This window comes from Danio rerio, chromosome 4, assembly GCF_052040795.2.
Source record: "Danio rerio strain M-AB ecotype USA chromosome 4, GRCz13ab, whole genome shotgun sequence".
NCBI classification, from domain to species: domain Eukaryota; kingdom Metazoa; phylum Chordata; class Actinopteri; order Cypriniformes; family Danionidae; genus Danio; species Danio rerio.
Window position 1 is genome coordinate 10,013,267 of NC_141024.2, and position 19,515 is coordinate 10,032,781.

A 19,515-nucleotide genomic window follows, 5' to 3' on the forward strand; every position below is an offset into this window, starting at 1 on the left:
AGAAATTAAATCTATAATACTATTAAACAGCAAAGCAATTATAAATGATAAGCTTAACTCAATTCTTTAGTTTTGTATTTTTTGGAGAACAACTTTGTTTTATCTTCAGTCCACCTAAATTTGTAAAGACTAGTAACAGCATTCCCATGCTTATTGAAAGTACTTGAATTTCAGACACGTGAAATCAAGGCCTTGAAAATACTTGAAAACAAACACAGATCCTTAAGAGTATTTGAATTTAATTTTAAATGAAATGTATTTATGGTTTTATTTCAACAGTTGGACTCGATTGTCAAAAATAAAATGGAAAAACAGAAGTTCTTAAAATAAAAATCTGAAACACCATTTGAATATCTTTAGTATTTTGTTAAAATTCTTTGAACTTGACTTTTTGAAAATAAAAATTTTACTTTTGACATTTGAAGGTTGATTTTAAGTAAGTGAAATGTTAAGTACAGAAAGGATTTTAATGAGGCATGAAAGGTGTTTGATTTGAAATCAATGATGCTTTAAAAATCCTTGAATCATGATGTTGGATCAGAAGTGGAAGTGTGGGAACCCTGTAATAAGTTCACTTAATTGCTTTTTGTTGTCCCAACAAATCAAAATCAATTGTGTGCAACCCAGCTTTTTTAACAGTGTATATCATGCTCTGAGTCTAAAACATTGTTAATTTTCTTTTCCTTATTTATAGTATAGAAAAACAGGGTAACATTGGTGAGTTTCATACACTAAAACAATTTAAACTTGTTACACCTAAAATAAATCGACTTGATGTGTTACAATCTTCAGTAATACGTTTAGCTTCTGTTAGGTGTAACAAGTTGAACTCATTTCTTTTTTTAAGTTGATTCAAATGTTTACATTTTTTATTCGCCAACATATACTGTATTTCTGCTCTTCTCTGCCACTTGCCATTGTTAATAGTTATTCATCTCGTGAATGGAATGCTGAACAGGTGCTTCTCTTTATAATCACATCAAAGGCTGGAATGTTCTTTGGCCGAGATATTTAATTGAACTGTTCGTCTTCACCCTATATTTTGTATCTGAGCCGGTACAGGGCACACCCGCATTGTCAGAACTTAATCCACCTGTCATTCACACATCAGTGCTTTGTCGCCAGAAGGTGGCAGTGTGCATAAATATCACTGCTGATTTATGCTGAATCGTTACTGTTAATGGAGTGACATTAATTTCGAGACTAAAAATATACAACCTTGGAGTTTAATTACTCCGAATGGGTCATGTTTAATGCTGAGGGCTATATGATTCAGTACAGTTTATAGGAAGCGGAATGCATTTGTTCTAGTACAATCAAGCATGTTGACATTGAAGCATTATCAAATGATGAATAATGTGTTTGTGTGCATTTGTGTGTTTAATAATTCATTTATTATGTTAAATGGAAATAGCATGCTGTCTCTTTTGGATTGGAAAGGAAAGTGAATCATCATTGTTTGTTTAAAGTGTCTATAGATTCTTACAATACACAAAATTAGTTTTTGTTTTTTAGAATTGAAGCAAAAACAAAAGTAGCAGCCTAAATTTCCATCAGATATTTAGTGCATGAACTAAATTTCGTTCGGTTTATTAGAAGTACTTTATTTCAAATGTTTACAATGTTTTTAAATTTGTAATGCAAATTACTACATTACATTGTTCCTCTCATTTGAAACTTTTTGTGGCTTTAATTTCTATAAGGGTGTGAAATATGATCTCTTGAAATATCATCTTTTTTTTTTTAAGACCTGCAGAAACCATTAATTATTCAACAACAATAATAATGAGCCACATGTACTGGTGCAATTATTGTGTGGATCATCTTGTAATTACAGACTGTTATTACCGTATAGCAAAGAACACATCTTAAGAATATAAACCGGTCTTGGCTGATTAAGTTGTCATAAGCTGGTCTTGAAAAATGACAGTGCTGAAAATGGCTGAGAGACCAGCCAAAGTGCTGTAATTGTGTCAGATTTGTGGGAACCATAGACTGTCAAAAAATTGTGAACCATTTAAAAATCTCAAGATATGTTTTAATTAATCTTAATTTCTCTCTCTCAAAAAAAAAAAAATTAGAAGCTTATAGTTTTCATTATGTAGTCATTTTCCAGCAGATCGCACTGGTTTTAGTGACTTTGAGGCATTTTTTTTAATCTGGTTTAAGTGTGTTGGTGCACTTTCAGCTGATCATATTGATTTTAAAAGGGTTTTGGTCTCTAAACTTCTAATGTTTGTTTTGTTGATATCAGGCACTTTTCTTTTGGTTTTCATTGGGTTGGTGCAGTTTTCAGATGGTCTGGTTATGATTTCGGCCACTTCTAAAGCTGGTTAGGTTGGTTTTAGAGGGATTTGGGGTTTGTCTTTGTTGGTCAGTCTGATCTGTTGGCTGGTTTCAGAGGATTTAGGCCACTTTCTAGCAGATTATGTTGGTTTCGATGTGTGTAAGCCACTTTTCAACACTTTGGCTTAAGGGGGGGGGTTTTGGGTACTTTTTACAGCACTTGCTCCGTCTGGTCTGAACATATCAGACACTTTACAGCTGATCACTTTTGCTTTCAGAACTTTTAAAGCACCTTTCATCTGCTTTTAAAATGTCAGTGTGCTTTTGGCAATTCACTTTAGCCTTAAGCATTTCACTTCTCCGCTGATTATTTTGGTCTCAGAAAATTTCAAGCACTTTCTGTCTCTTCATATGATGTCACTTCATTGAGGCACTTTTGAACTGGCTTATTGTGGGTTTTCTGCTGGTCAGGTTGGTTTTAGTAGGGTTTTTGTCCACTTCTCAGTCAGTTATGCTGATTTTACAGAGCTTTTGGTACTTAATTGGTCAGTCTGATCTTTAGGATTGGTTTCAGCCACAGTTTGGCAGATTACTTTGGTTTTAGTGCATTTCAGACAATTTGAAGCTTTTTTTTTCGAGGGCTTGCACATTTCAGCTTATTAAGTTATAAAGAGGGTTTGGCTAATTCTCATGAGATCAGATGGATTTGAGGTACTTTTGGTTGGTTGGTCAATCTGACCTTTTGAACGGTTTCAGGTACTTTCTGGCTTGGTTTTAGTGAGTTTTTTATTTATGATTTTAGAATTCTGGCATACATATTTCTGCTGGTCACATTGGTTTTAGTAGGGATTTTTATTACTATTCAGCCAGTTATGCTGGTTTAGAGGAATTTAGTTCTTTCTTTTGTTGGTCAGTCTTGTCTGGTGGTGGGATTCAGAAGTATTTATTATTGTCTGATCGCTTTGGTTTTATTGAGTTGGCGGCACTTTTTAGCTAGTGTAGAGGGTTAGTGTACCTTTTCACCTGCTCATGTCAGCTTGAACACACTCAAAAAAGATTGCCACTTGTTCAAACTACTTTAAAATGATCTGAAACAACACAATTCTTGAGTATTTGAAGGGGGGTGCTTAATTTCATTTTCAATCTACTTAAATTTGTTAAGTTAACTTAATCAAATTATATTCATGACAACATGAATGAATTTAGTGGAATCTATTTTTAACAATTTAGGCAGGTTTTAGAGGCACTGGGACACTTTTCAATTGATTTGATGGATTTTAGGTATGAAGTACTGTGGGGCCAGCTTAAACCCAAGCAAGACTAAAAGTCGAGTAAACCATAGGGTAAAGTCTAAGCTCTTTGTTTGTTAGTTTTTATTTATTTAAATTCATAAGTACACTTTTGAAACTTCTATGTGTCACTTGAAGTCTGGGTGAGTCACCCAACTCCTCTTGAATAGTTTTCTCTATTTTACACATTATAAGTGAGTCAAAGCGGCCCTACCTCTTAAACACAGAGGACAAGTCCATCCGCCCCCATTCACAGAAGCGCTGCGGGGCGAAATTGCGCACAGGCGTCGCGCTCTGAGCACGCCATGCTCTCCATCGGGACCGGAGGAGAAAAGACACGCCAAAACCACTGATTCCAATCCCGTCCTGTGATTATCTCCAGTCATTTACAGGCGGAAACATGCCTGCATTCCGCTGTCAGGGGTAGCGAAGAAAGTAGGGAGACACGGCTGATTTGTTTTTAATATTCCCATGTTCCACATGAGGGAGGTTAAGGTGAGTACACGCACTTTTGGGGACGCGCACGCACACCCACAGCGCAGCCAAACGCGCGGTGGCTCTACTCACTTTCTCAGACAAATTATGCAATCGCTGATTACTTTTCACGACTTTCGAGTTAAACGATTAAGATGAAAGCTGTGATCAAGTTCTGACTGGATAGGTGTTTGTCAACGCACGCGTATTTGTTGCTTCTGTTGCTGAACTGCGTTCTGATTTTCTCATTATAGATTGGAGAAAGCATTTGTGTATTAGTGTTGCTTTTTTCGGGGCTTGTGACCTGCTCAGGTGTTTTTGGGAGCCCTTTAACGGATGATGTGGCCACGTTAGATACCCTGGTAAGAGTTTTATTCAGACTTTTCTGGTTTTATGGGGGTGTTTGAATATGTTTTGGTGTGGTTAATCTCAAAGATCAGCTTAAGCACAATCATAGGCTGCTACTTAATTTCGTTTTCCAGCAGAGATATACATTACATTTTACTCAAGTCTCTATGCAAGTTTAAGCAAAATGTATATCCAAAGGCATGCCACTGAGTCACTTTATAAAAACTAAAGCAATCCAAATTCTTGTTTTAACTCATCAGAGTGAGAATATTCCCAGTGACTACAGAATACCCATCAAGTTCATCACAAAGGATGTGGTAAGTATACATGTGGATGCATTGAGTTTATGACGAGTGTTTTTTCATCAAAATATGTAATTATATTTACATCACTTAATCAATGTATTATTATGCTTTAAATTATTGCATGCATTAGAATGTGTCTTGTTAATTTTCATTTTTTTCCTCATGCACATAATAGTGATTTACATTTTTTCATGCATAATATAATTAGATATTTTCTCATGCATATTATAATTATTTACATTTTTTCTCATGCATATTAGAATTATTTACATTTTATTATTAAAAAAAGTTTCTCATGCATATTATACTTATTTGCATTTTCTCATGCAAATTATGATTTACAATTTTTTCTTAAGCATATTATAATTATTTTCATTTTTCTCATGCATATAATTATTTTAAAAAAATGCATGCAAGTTACAATTATTTAAAAAAAATTCTCCTGCGTATTACAATTATTTACTTTTTTCTCATGCATATTATAATTATTACTTTTTTTCTCATGCATATTATATCTATTTACTTTTTTCTCATGCATATTATAATTTTTTGCATTTTTTCTCATGCATATTATTATTTAACTTTTTACTCGTGCATATTATAATTTACATGTTCTCATGCATATTATAATTATTTTCATTTTTCTCATGCATATTATAATTATTTAAATTTTTCACATGTATGTTATAATTATTTACATTTTTCTCGTGCATATTATGATTAAATTTTTTACTCATGCATATTATAATTATTTACATTTTTCTCACGCATATTATAATGATTAATTTTTTTACTCTTGCAAATTATAATTATTACAATTTTTCTCATGCATATTACAATGATTTAGAGAAGGCACCCACCAAAATGGTTCTGTGTAACAGTTTATGTAAAATAAAGGGCATATTTATGAATAAATTAATTTCAGAATAAGTATGGTTTATTTTAACATAAATGTATTTGTTATTTCACACTAACTAATGATCAATCCTTTTCAAATGATTCAAGTGATTTGAAACAATAAATCTGACTCTACTTGCATTTAATAAGCATGCTATATGCAAATAAATTTACCATGTATACACAGAATACCATTTGCACACTTGAGCAGCACTTCATGCATGGATTGAATCGCAACAAATACCAGCTCACATTTAACTAAGTGGGGGAATATCTTGAGCTTTGAAAAGTGTCGTAATATCTTGGCATGATGATTTCGTTGCAAGTTTTTTTTTTTTTTTTTTTTTTTAGCCAACATTTTGTAAATGCTTTGCATGAACATAAGCTCATGCATATTTCAGTTTACACTTTACGATAAGGTTACATTAGCTAATGTACTTACTAACATGAACAAACAATGAACAAAAACACATTTATTTCAGTATTTATTCGTCTTTGTTAATGGAAATAAAGTTGTTCATGTTGACTTATGGAGGTAATAAGCATGGATTTGAATTTTAATATTGCATTAGTAAATCTTGAACTATGATTAATAAATCCTGTATTGTTCATCATTAGTTAATTTTAGTAAATATGAAACAGTATTATAAAGTGTGACCCATATTTCTATCAAGTAAGTTTCACTTTTGAAGCTTTTGATCGTGCGCAGTAACATGTTGAATCCAGATACATTTTGTGGGCATTAAACATTATGTATCACATGAGCTGTGGTTTGTTACCGTTCCAGAAGAGACGCCTAAGCATTTTTCTCTTCTTATATTTTTAGGGTGGAGCTTGCTGGCTGCATTTGAACCTGTATCCAGTCGAGAGCAGTTTAAAAAAATTGGCAGTCAAGTTTGGCAACCAGTCCACCAATAAGGCCAACATCACCATTTTCATAACAATGCTGCAGGATTTTCGTTTCACTCTGAACAGTGACGACCTGGTAATTTCCTCTCAATTGCAGTCGCATTCCTTGAAACATTGTCATGGCTGTTGTCTCATTTTGGTTTTGTTCGTCTTCCTCAGGAGGACAGAATGCAAGCCTTCAAGTGCCACTACAGAAGGGAAAAGTGGCCGACTAGGCGCTTCTTTAGCTATGTTAAATCCGTTCTTACAGTGGCCGGCTCCACATATGGTGATATTCCTCCATGCACACCTCCTCCTTGCCAGACCCTTGCAGCTCCTCCTTTCACGCCAGGTGAATGCACCAAATATTGCGTTTTGTTAAGATGCATGAACAGGCTTGATGGGATTTATGCAGAACGAAATCTGTGGGATCTGTAGGATTCTGTGGAAGGAATGTGAGGACGATGAAGGGGTCAGCTAATCTATGGGAAAACAGCTGATGCTTTTTAGTTTCCATTGAAGAGGATTTCTTCTGGGGCTTCACTTGGGTTTGTTCAAACTTGCATGATCATGCATGCAAAAGCTGAGCGTATTTGTGTAAAAAGCACTCTATAGCAGATAAATCAGTTGACATGCTGTTTGTAAAAGAGAAATGAAGTACTACTCAAGCATGCAATGACAATCTGGAGAATGGTGTGAAGCAATATGTGAAGGGTCAAGCATGTCAGCTACATAAAATATGAGTTACTGAGTGGGTAGGTTTACTTAATTTAATAGTGTGGCAGAACCTGACAGGTTTTCACAAAGACCAAATATGAACTCCTCAGTCATAGTTTAGATTTTTTTTCTTCTTTTAATATCTATCTATCTATCTATCTATCTATCTATCTATCTATCTATCTATCTATCTATCTATCTATCTATCTATCTATCTATCTATCTATCTATCTATCTATCTATCTATCTATCTATCTATCTATCTATCTATCTGTCTATCTGTCTGTCTATCTGTCTGTCTGTCTGTCTATCTATCTGTCTATCTGTCTGTCTGTCTGTCTATCTATCTGTCTATCTGTCTATCTGTCTGTCTGTCTGTCTGTCTATCTGTCTGTCTGTCTGTCTATCTATCTGTCTATCTGTCTGTCTGTCTGTCTATCTATCTGTCTATCTGTCTATCTGTCTATCTGTCTGTCTGTCTGTCTGTCTGTTTTTTGTTGATGAAGTACTAAATTAACTACTCGTATAGTGACAATTTAATATTGCAAGAGCTGCCTGAATTGCTGTGTAATAACAGTACACTATTGTGATATGGTATTAATTATTTATGCTTTATTTATTCATTCTCCACGCACTGATGTTAAACGTCTGTATTCATGTATTAGTGCATACACTGCAAAAAAAAAATGCTTTTCTTACTTCGATTTCTAGACCAAATATCTTAAAATTCTGGAATCAAGAAAGATCTTCAAGACAAGCAAAACATTATCTCGTTTTCAGAAATAATGTGCTAAAATTAAGTGTTTTTTTTCCTTAAAACAAGCTAAATAATCTAGCAATGGTGTAAGCAAGATGATCTAAAATCAAAGGGAAAAAAAACAAGATTACTTTGCTTACCCCGTTGGCAGATTACTGTGCTTGTTTTAAGGAAAAACTTTTAATTTTGGCATATTATTTCTTAAAACAAGACAATAGTTGGTAACACTTTATTTTGATGGTCTATTTGAGTATTAGTAGCCTGTCTGTTTAATATATGTTGATACTGCTCCTTCAACAGACATTTAACTGACTATTAGAAACTTTGCAAGTACATGTCAACTTACATTAACCCTAACCCCAACAGTTTGCTTATAATCTACTGCAAATTTGTTGATCTACAGATGCAATGTAACTAACTTTAACAAACGGACCATCAAAATAAAGTGTGACCCATTAGTTTCGCTCATCTGGAAAACACTTCTTGATTAATGAATTGTTTGATATTTGAAGTAGTAAAAAAGTAAGAAAAGCATTTTTTTGCAGTGTAACCTATAAACTATCCCAAAAGTAAACAGGTTTTCAAACTTCAATAAGATAAAAGTGTAAAGTAATAATAATAAATGTTATTTATAATGCGCTTTTCTAAAACAACAAAGCGCTAAGTTTTGAGTTTCTTTACCCTCAACTATATTAAAATGTGTCCTGCTTAGTTTAAATACCATACTTGTTACAGTTACACTGGAAATAAACCGTAAAATAAGCCATTATTCCCGAGCTGCCAGAAATAAATCCAAAAATTACGGATTTTTTTTTTTTTACAGTGTAACTGTAACAAGTTAAATTACAGAAATTTACTGTAAAATAACAGGTTGAATTACAGAAACATTACAGAAATTGACCAGAAATATTAATTTAAAGTAATTTCTGTAATTTAACGGCTGTTATTTTACTTTTTTTCTTTTTTTTTTTTTTTTAGCACTCCAGCTGCTGAAAATAAAACATAAAATTACGGATTTGTATATATTTTTTTTTTGTTTACAGTGTAGTTACTGTAAAAATAACATATATATCCCAAATTGTTATATTTATAAGAACCATCATTAGTTAGAATTAACATTATTTCTTTCATCATTTTAATATTCTATTTAAAAAGTCTTTAATTTGTAGAATTTTTTCCCGTTTGTTTAATTAGCAGCATAATTATTAAAATGTAACGTACAAATATTCAACAAATGAATCTTCAATTATTGGTGAGGAGGTCTTTTTAAACATCTATATTTGTCAGCACTTTCGCTGTGGAGATTATCACTGATGCTCGTGTCTGAATGGAAGCAAATCCCCTCAGCCTTGTCCCAACATCTAATGGAAAGCCTTCTCCGAAAAAACATAGAGGATAAAGGGAGGGATAAACTCTTTATCAATGCCAATGCTTTTGAAATTAATGCTCAACAAACACAAATGGGTGTGGTGTTCAGGTGTTCACATACTTCAAGCAATATAGAGAAGTGTATTCGCAAGACCTGAAAGGGGAATGTGTTTTTTTTTTTTTGGCAGGTCAAAGCAGACAGCAGAATGGCATGAACTCTGCGGTTCATGGGCTCCTGGCGCTGCTCATCATCCCCAGTGTGGCTATTCTAGTTCTCACTATCCAAATGGTAAGGTGATACCTATATATATGTATACAAACCACCATGTTTACCAGCAACTGTAGCTCTTGTGTCTATTGCAAGGAAGCCCTGAAGGCGCTCAATGAAATTTTTGTCATTTTTGCACTGACAGCGCTATGCTTCGTGAACACCCATGTCTCAATGAGGTCAATTATGATTGAAATTACTTGCCATCCATCAAAGTTTTCTCAATCTACAGGCATTAGGAAGAAGAGGTCGTTGTGGAGCAAGAATGCGTGAAGTTGAGCCTCACGACAGAGCTGAAGAAAACAGAGATGAGCTCCACAGCGGAGCTGCACAGGAGGACCCGGCTTCCACCTCCGCCAGTGAACAAGACAGGTGTGTTAGTTACGACAAGTTTTTCTGTTTACCAGTTTGTAAACAAGACCTAACAAAGCCTTTTTCCATCAACATGTGACATCATTGCAGGGCGTGGCTGGATTCTTTAGGGTGTGCAGACACAGAGGTCTAATAAAAAAAAAAGCATGAGGGAAAGTCGACGGAAACGCCAGTATGCTCCGGAGTTATGAAGGGAATATCCAGAACGGGATGCTTTTAAGCCATACCTGCTCACCATTAAACTTTGGGCCGAAGAGACCAATCGTAACACGCGACGAGCTTAACCAATCAATGAGGGTCTGTTATTCTGGGATGCCATCCGGAAAAACAGCACGGGAAAACCTTTATGATTTCATCCGGCAGGAAGTGCGGCTCTTTGAGCTTCTTGCAGCGCCCGCGGCAGCTTTGCTGGCTTTGAGGAAAAAGCCACTGGTCCTGCAAGCCTCTGCGCGAGAGGATAAATGGCTTTTTTGTGCCAGAGCTCGTCATTGCATGAGGACGGCGGTTTATGTTGCACCAGAAAACATCTTTGGAACAGAGCACGGGCTTGTCTGGAAACACGTTTGATTTAGAGCGTGATCAAGCGTGCCAAGATTTTGGGTGTTTTGCTAGTGTTTTATTTGAATATTCTGATGATGGAGGGGGAATCTGTTGTGAGTGTGTGGAAACGTGAGGTCCTGAGATCTCTTGCGTTCACACTTGTCAGTCCAAATCTGATTGGGATTTGATCAAAAGTAGTCTAATACTAAATTCCTGGAGAATCGCAGCTCTGCATAGTTTAGCTTCAACCACCTCCAACTCACGCCTGCTTAATATCCTCTTGTAGTCTTGATCAGCTGTGTTTGATTAGAGTTGGAGCAACATTAAGCAGAGCTGCGGCTCTCCAGGAATCCAGTTTGAGAGCTATGATCTAAATGGTTGACTGTCCACACTGTTGGGATCTGATTTGTGTGTGAAATGAAAAAATTAGAAGAAATCCGAGAGCTTCCTCATCAGTGGCGCCCCCAGAAAATTTTCATAGGGGTGGCCAGAGGAGGCCACACCAAATCTTGGGGTGGCACACAAAAAATAATGAATTCAGTTTAATGTTATATTTTTATTTCTGGTAAATTAAATAATGTAATTTTACTTAGGCTAATTTAATTAATTAGTCTTAAAATATCGCAATTTATTCCTTGAAATAATTCAGCAAGTACATGTGCAAACCAAATAAAAATCAATATTTAGTTTAAAACACTTATCATATAAAGAAATAACTTTTCAGTTATTTTTCACATACATTTATTGTATACCATACAGTATATGCCATGTCTAAAATTAATGGAGATTAATGAGTTAAATAATAAAACAAACAAATGAACAAACTGAACAAAAGGCATTACTACACACACACACACACACACACACACTCACTATACAGACCCCAATAATATCATTTATCCATATCCCTTTTTGAGCCACTTTATTAATGTGGCGTCTTCTATTGATGTACCTTAAGGTAAATATTACATAGCCATTACTGTCTATTGATAGAGTGTGTGTGTGCTGTCAACGACGATCAGGGAGGGCAGTGGTGGTTCTTGTTTGGTTGACACCCTGGGCGAACCACCCCATATACCCACCCTCCTTAAATAGTTACATTTATTTTTCAATAAATATAAAAAATTATATTTATTCTAAATAAATACAATTAATATTAAGATTATTATACAATTATTATTCTAAAGAAATAACAGACATCAATCCTAAATGTTACTGGAAAACAATGTAACCGAGTGTTATGCTAAGATCACTCAGGAAACCCTTTGCATGAATATTAGTTATGACAATTCTATATAATACAAAAATATGTGTTTTATAGTATTATCTGTGGTCTGAGACCCGAATTATGGCCGAGAATTACGTCCCTGACTCTTTATCCCTCCTTTCTGCTTTATAGCCATGCTTAGTAAAAGTATCATCATCATCATCATCATCATCATATTATTACATAAACTTTAGTTTTGTCGACTTTTAAAACTCACTGCGTGCTGACACCTCTTCACAAAAGGCTTACTCCGGTTTCACGGCGCATGAGCGGCGCGTTTTTTTTATCAGCTTGCATGTAAACAACCGGGATTCACACACACACGAGTGCGTGAGGCGCACGGGAATGGTTTTCTGTGCGCATGCGTCAGTTTGCTTTCACCAGCGTTTCTGTTGCACATAGAGAACGCGTGAAAAAGATGTGAACGGCCCTTAATGTCTTTATTCTGGGATTGCCACTTTAAGTTAACTCACGTGCATAAAGTAAATGGTATCCCAATGCTTTTACTAGGGGATGCTTTTTGTTGCACCATCTCCGCGTGCCGCCCCCAGCAAGATACTTGCGACGCTGCCCTGGCATTTGGCATATTGCCCAAATCCGCCACTGGGGAAGAGAGGTGCTGTGAATCAGCTACGTTAGTGGCACAAACAATAACTGCATGTTATTTATTTATTTATAGAAACATTGGGAATTTACATAAGTACATTTAAGTTAATAATATCAACAGCAAAATCATATTGGGGTGGCCACAGGGGTGGCCAGAGTTTACCCAGGGGTGGCCGTGTTAAGTTTGTATCATGTACAATCATGGCCGTTTCTTGACTGTCCAGCAACCACCCGTTTTTATGAATGGAATAGATTGTAGGTGGGATGTCCAGATCTCAGCTTCTGATTTTGACATTTTGACAACTTGACGTGGCCCAGGGGGGCTTGCATATCCACCTCAATAGGTTTTTTGCCACTTTTTGAGGTTTTCCAGCTCACAGACGGATAAAAAAAACATCCCACCTGTAACTTATTTGATCAGGGCTAGGTAGACTGTCTGTGGACACCCCTGTAAAAGGTCACCATTCACAGCAGAAACGATTTTGGAGTTCATTAGGAGGAGCAGAGGGGTCAGGAGGCCCCACTCAGCAGTTTTTTTCCATGTCAGAGCTCACCAAAAGACTTCTGTGGCCTAAAAAAGCACTGTCCACGAGCAGCCTATCTGGGCCCACTCAAATAAGTTACACGTAGGATGTTTTACATGATCCACCCACCCTAATGGTCAAACCTCAACAGATCTTCAAACAAACCATCGGAGGTGGATCCCCACATCCCCCTGAGTTGCCCCCTAGTGTTAAAACCTTAATATTCCACTTTCCAGCAACCACCTATTTTTATGAATGGAATAGATTGTAGGTGGGATGTCCAGATCTCAGCTTCTACAAGGGCTAGCAAGCTGAAACCTGCGTTCCTGCTCTAATCTGGACATGCCCTGTCCAGGGTGTAAATTTGAAGAAGATTGGAGAAAGTCGAAAATTTGACCAAAAAAATCTATAAGGGTATTTTTGGGTCAAATTTTCAAGTTTTTCCAATCTTCTTCAAATTCACACCTTAGATAGGGCGTGTCCAGACTAGCACAGAAACGCAGGTTTGAGCTCTCTACTGTGTCCAGAAGCTGAGATCTGGACATCCCATGTACACTCTATCCCATTATAAAATAGGCTGTTCGTAAACAGTGGAATTTCAACATTTCGAAACCTTTAAGTGGGCTTCCATATCCACCTCAATAGGTTTTTTGGAACTTTTTAGAGGTTTTGGGGCTCTAGCACATGGATCAAGAAAAAACATCCCACCTATAACTTATTTAAACAGGCCTAGGTAGGCTGTCCGTGGACATCCCTGTAAAAGGTCACCATTCACAGCAGGAACAGTTTTGGGGTTCATTATTGGGAGTGGAGGGGTCAGGAGGCCCCACCCAGCAGTTTTTTTCCACGTCAGAGCTCACCAAAAGGCTTCTGTGGCCTAAAAAAGCACTGTCCACGAACAGCCTATTTGGGCCCACTCAAATAAGTTACACGTTGGACCTTCTTGTTTGAGCAGTCAAAGGGACCTTTATTTTGGTGCAAAACGGTGGGAGCTTTGACTACAGTTTCGTCAAGGCCCCCTGCAACTCCTATTCAACTTTCATACCAATCGGTGCAGGGCAAGCACTTGAAAAAAATCAGAAAGAAATATTCAGAGAAAATTATTAAATCCGCCCCTCCCCCTGCCAGCTAATTAAACACTTGCAAAGGACCTGTGGGCCCCAAACTTTGTGGTTTCTGGTCAGGGTGGGGGGTGGGGGTTCAGGAGTGACCCACGAAGAGCTTTGGCACCACTAGAGCCTAGAGCCGATTTGGCCACCTTACCTGCATTTTAGTAAAAGTGACAAGTAGTCATTGAATTAAGTGGTTTGTGGCATCCAAATATTGAATAAGATCCCTCGCACCAATTATGCGTCATCTGGCAACTTATTTCCATTCAAACATTTCCATGAACAGCCAAGTTTCCCTTATCTAATACAGAACACATTGGCAAACAAAGTCATCTGTGTAGATTCTGCCATACACAATTGTTCTTGGGACTTCTTATGATTACAGTTGTACCTCTGGAGTTACATTAAACATGTTTTTGGTTCCTTTTCAGGACTTTAAAGTCAAGTCCACCATTCCAAGTCTATGCAAAGTTTAGCATGTGACACCAAACTTCCGACTTCATCATGAACAGCATTAATTACCAAAGAAATCTACAATTCTCAATCGTGACAAGATATTTGAGTCTAACAAAAATGATTTTGGATGGACCTGTGCGTGAAATGCACAAGTTGTAAGACTCTTTCAAGATAAATGCCAGATCACAGTATACTTCAAGACCTAAAAGGTCAAAACATCTCTGGACCATTGCTGTCTATGGAGGATGAGAGAGCTCTCGGATTTCATCTAAAATGACTTAAGTAGTGTTCTGAAGAAAAACGAAAGTCTCAGGGGATTAGAACGACATGAGGGTAGTTAAACATAGACTTTTCATTTATTGTGTGAACTAGCCCTACAAAGAAGTACGTAAACCAGACCGAATAGCATTATATTGTAAATTTCAGTCAGTTTCTACAAACTTTTATATAAACAGTGATGTTTTTACATTATACATAGCCTCATGGGCAAAAAAAAAATTATACATAATCTAAAAACAGAGCATTCAGACTAAAAATGTGATTTGAGTAGGATTTTAAAGCCAATATAGAAACTTTTTTGCTGTTCATACTCAATTCCATTCATATTTGGACTGACATTGTGAACAAGGTTTTGACTTCCACGACAAACAGAATCAAACAGCTCTGTCCTGCTGGAGAGAGTCTGTAATCCAGGTCAGTGGTCTAACTGAGTTGTGTTAACTTGTTTGGCCGTGTACACACGCTCACACTCTGATGCGCAACAAGAGCTGATTGTTTTCCTGACAATATGGGGAAACCCAGAGAGCATGAGAAAAGAGCTCGTATGATGAAGATGTAACATCAACATGAGTCATGTCCCATAATTCAATCTCACTTGCTACAGCATCTCTGGCTCATTCTCTTCCGGTGTCTGTTTTTCTGCTCACTGTGACTAAATGAGATTTATGTCATGAGATTAAGGCCAACTGAGTAGATTAGAACAGATTTTTTGGAACATGATTTGGAATGGAATTCTAGAATGGAATTCTATTTTGTTCTTAACCCTTTATAGTACGCTTTGATGCTCATAGAAGTGTTATTATGAGACTTTTGACCTTATGAGACTTCATTTTTATTATTATACTTTATTAAGCCAACACAGTCGTTTATTGGTGAGCACTTTCGCCTCACAGCAAGAAGGTCACTGGTTCGAGCCCCGGCTGGGCCAGCTAGCATTTCTGTGCAGAGTTTGCATGTTCTCCCTGTGTTCGCGTGGGTTTCCTCCGGTTTCCCCCACAGTCCAAAGACATGCACTATAGGTAAATTGAATCAACCTAATTGGTGGTAGTGTATGTGTGTGCATGTGAGAGTGTGTGGGTTTTTCCGAGTACTGGGTTGCAGTTGGAGGGACATCCGCTGTGTAAAACATTCTGGATAAGTTGCCGGTTCATTCCGTGGTGGCGACCCCTGATAAATAAAGGGACTAAGCGAATTAATTATACTGTAATCAATGTAAATGAAGTCAGCATATACAGTTCTTCACTCTGTAAAGGGTTAAAGGGGTAGCTCATCCAAAATTGGAAATGCTTCAGCCATTAACTCACCATAATATCGCATGACTGACTGTATTCCATTGAAGACAAAGGGATGAATGTTCATGCTGCCTCTATATGTACAACAAAAGCATTTTAGCAACACTACAGTTGAAGTCAGAATTATTAGCCTCCTTTTGATCCTTTTTTTTTGTTCTTTTTTAAATATTTCCCAAATGATGTTTAACAGAGCAAGGAAATTATTACAGTATGTCTGATAATATTTTTTTCTTCTGGAGAAAGTCTTATTTGTTTTATTTTGGCTAGAATAAAAGCAGTTGTAAATTTTTTATACACATTATTTTAAGGACAAAATTATTAGCCCCTTTAAGCTACATTTTTTTCAAAGAGTCTACAGAACAAACCATCGTTATACAGTGACTTGCCTAATTACTTTAACGTGCCTAGTTAACCTAGTTATGGCTATAAATGTCAAGTTGTATAGAAGTGTCTTGAAAAATATCTATTAAAATATTATTTACTGTCATCAAGGCAAAGATAAAATAAATCAGTTATTAGAAATGAGTTATTAAAACTATTATGTTTAGAAATGGGTTGAAAAAAAATCTTCTCTCCGTTAAACAGAACTTTGGGGAAAAAATAAACAGGAGGGCTAATAATTCTGACTTTAACTGTCGGTATGAATTTGAGTGCATCAAATAAAATTTTAAAGCAGAGATGTCAAACTCTGTTCCTGAAGAGCCGCACCCCTACACAGTTTAGTTCCAACCCTGCTTCAAAACACTTGTCTGTAGGTTTCAAACAAACCTGAAGGATTAATTTAATATGATCAGATATGTTTAATTAGAGTTGGAACTAAACTATGCAGAGCTGCGACCCTCCAGGAACTGAGTTTGACACCCCTCTCTTAAAGAAATACAGCCCAATTGCACTTTTTAAGTAAAACAGTGAACATAATTAGGAAAACTGGGTTTAGAGATGTAGTTTTTAAACTACTGTATGACGAACATATTGATACTTAAAATATTAAGTGACGTTAATTTAAAAATTAGGCTTGTTGATGTCACTTGGTTTGATATCTTGTATCTAATACAATAGTAAATGTCATCTTAAAGACAGTTCACCCAAAACTACAAAATATCGAAGAAAAAAAAACTTTCAGAAGTTTTAAACTTGTTTCTTTCTTGTTGAATACAAAAGAAATTAAATGGAAGATGTTAGAAACCTGTAACCATTGACTTCCATATCAGGAAAAAAAACGAAAGTATGGAAGTCGATGGTTACAGGTTTATAAAAACAACTCTAAATATCTTCTTTTGTGTTCAACAGAAAAAGATAAAGGTTTGGAAGCACATGAGGGAGAGTAAACAGTGAGTAAATGGTCATTTTTTTGTTGGTAATCTTTGTTCCAATATGCACAAAGCTGCCTTTTGTTATTATATGGACTACATATAAAGCACTAAAGGAGTTTAATTATTACTGTATTTTAAAAGTATGAGTTATATATTGTTTTCCTGACAGTATGTATGACCTCAAATACAATATGCATATATGCATCGAGAAACTATTAGAATTTTCGCTCGTTTAACCACATTAAAAGAGCAGCATGAACATACTTCAAAGCTTCTCACGAAACAAAATCAATCTGGAATGACCCAAGGTTGAGTCAATGACACAATTTTCATATTTAAATAAACAATTCCTCTGAAATGCATTCTAAATCAGTCCTATTACGCTATTATCAAAGATCGTTTGTGTCACGGTCACACCACATCCCAGTCGGTCCTGAAACCCCCTCCCAGATTTGAGTCATTGTGCATCACTCTATTCAGATCCGAATCAGGTACCGGCAATGGAAATCTCAAACTCCTCTCCATCCCAACTTTCTCTTTGTCTTCATCAATGCGTGCGCTGTCAACTGTTGTCGTAAAAGCATGACTGCCAGCTCATAACCGCATGAGGTCAGTAATGTCAGCCTGGCTATCATCAACCGCAAAGCGACCTCAACAAAGAGCCCTCTCATTCACACAGACACGCCGCTCTTTATGGCCCATAGAGAGTGTCGTCCATCAAACTTCAGTCAAAGCCCACTCTTGACTCGCCGACTCAGCTTCCGAAACACACACACAGATACATTCACACACTCCAGTGTCACTAACATCAAGACTTGACTCATAAAGCAGGTCTGAGTGTGCAAGGATTTACAAAACAACCTCTTGAATCGGTCAAACATCACAGATGAGATGCAAAATCATGACTAATGGTGTTTTAAACACAGTTACACGTTTTATTGTTGATTAGTAATAATCAAATGTATGTAATTATAGCCTTTGTATATACAATGTTTATTTGTAATTATATGGTTTACATAGAAATCTGTTAGATTTGTATTCTTTATTTATATATATTTGTATATGCATAAATATGTTTGCCATATAACAGTGTTTTGATAATATATTTGCTTTGCAAGTAGTTTTGTCTTGCGTTGCCTGACATTTTTATTGGCACACTTGGTAAATATGAGTTTAACTTAAAACTTATTGTTTAACCTTTTGATCTTTGCTCAAAATATACAGAAAAAAAAACAACATAATTTGATTGACTTTTTTTCTATTAAATATGTAATGATCGTAAATCATATCAGAAAAACTTCTTTTTTTAAATACACAATGGGGTATATGCACACAAACTTTTAATTTGTACAGCCAGCAAATGGCTTCTGGTGAACTGTCTTTCCATTACATTTCAGCAAGGCAAGTCTATTTATATAGCACATTTCATACACAATGGTAATTCAAAGTGCTTTACATAAACAAAAATAAAAGAAACAAGACAACAAAAATTATTAAAATTATTAAAAATGGTTAAAAAAACAGATTAAAGTGTGTTAAAACAGATTTTAACTTAAAGAAAAAGAAAAGAAAGACTTAGTGACACAGCTAAACAGTGTTTTCAGTCTTGATTTGAATGTGCCTAATGTTGGAGCACATCTGATCATTTTGCTGATTCCGGCAGCAGGGGGCGTAGTAGCTGAAGGCGGATTCACCCTGCTTTGAATTTCTAATTTACTCTGAGTGATCTGTTAGGTTTGTATTCAGAGAACATATCTGTAATGTATTGAGTTCCTAGACCATTTAGTGATTTATTGGCAAGTAATAATACTTTAAAATCTATTCTGAATGTAGCTGGGAGCTATAGTGTAAAGACCTGGGGACAGGTGTGATGTGCTCTGGTTTTCGGATTCTGTTCAGAATCCTGGCCGCAGCGTTCTGGATGAGCTGCAACTGTCTGACTTAAGATCAGATTTCTTTAAAATTCAGTGATCTTCACTGTTCGATAGATATACAATATGAAGTGGGTCCAGTGTTGCCGGATATCGCTGAAAACCCGCTGAAAACCGAAAACCACCGTCCAATAATCTGCAGACTATAATAACCTGTTGAGAGGGGGTGAGGAATCTTGTTGTGTGTCGTTGGGAAATCACAACTGTTGTACGCATTTGTATATGAAGA

General features: G+C 36.2%; 1 protein-coding gene across 1 annotated transcript; it reads left to right on the forward strand.

Annotated features, from left to right (window-relative positions):
- Window positions 1-4,046: 4,046 nt before the first annotated feature.
- kitlgb (kit ligand b) lies at window positions 4,047-10,102 on the forward strand. The gene is given in 8 exon segments (NM_001018127.1): window positions 4,047-4,070; window positions 4,304-4,411; window positions 4,658-4,714; window positions 6,426-6,584; window positions 6,668-6,839; window positions 9,518-9,618; window positions 9,830-9,969; window positions 10,060-10,102. Coding segments are annotated over 8 exon segments (804 nt in total).
- Window positions 10,103-19,515: the final 9,413 nt, after the last annotated feature.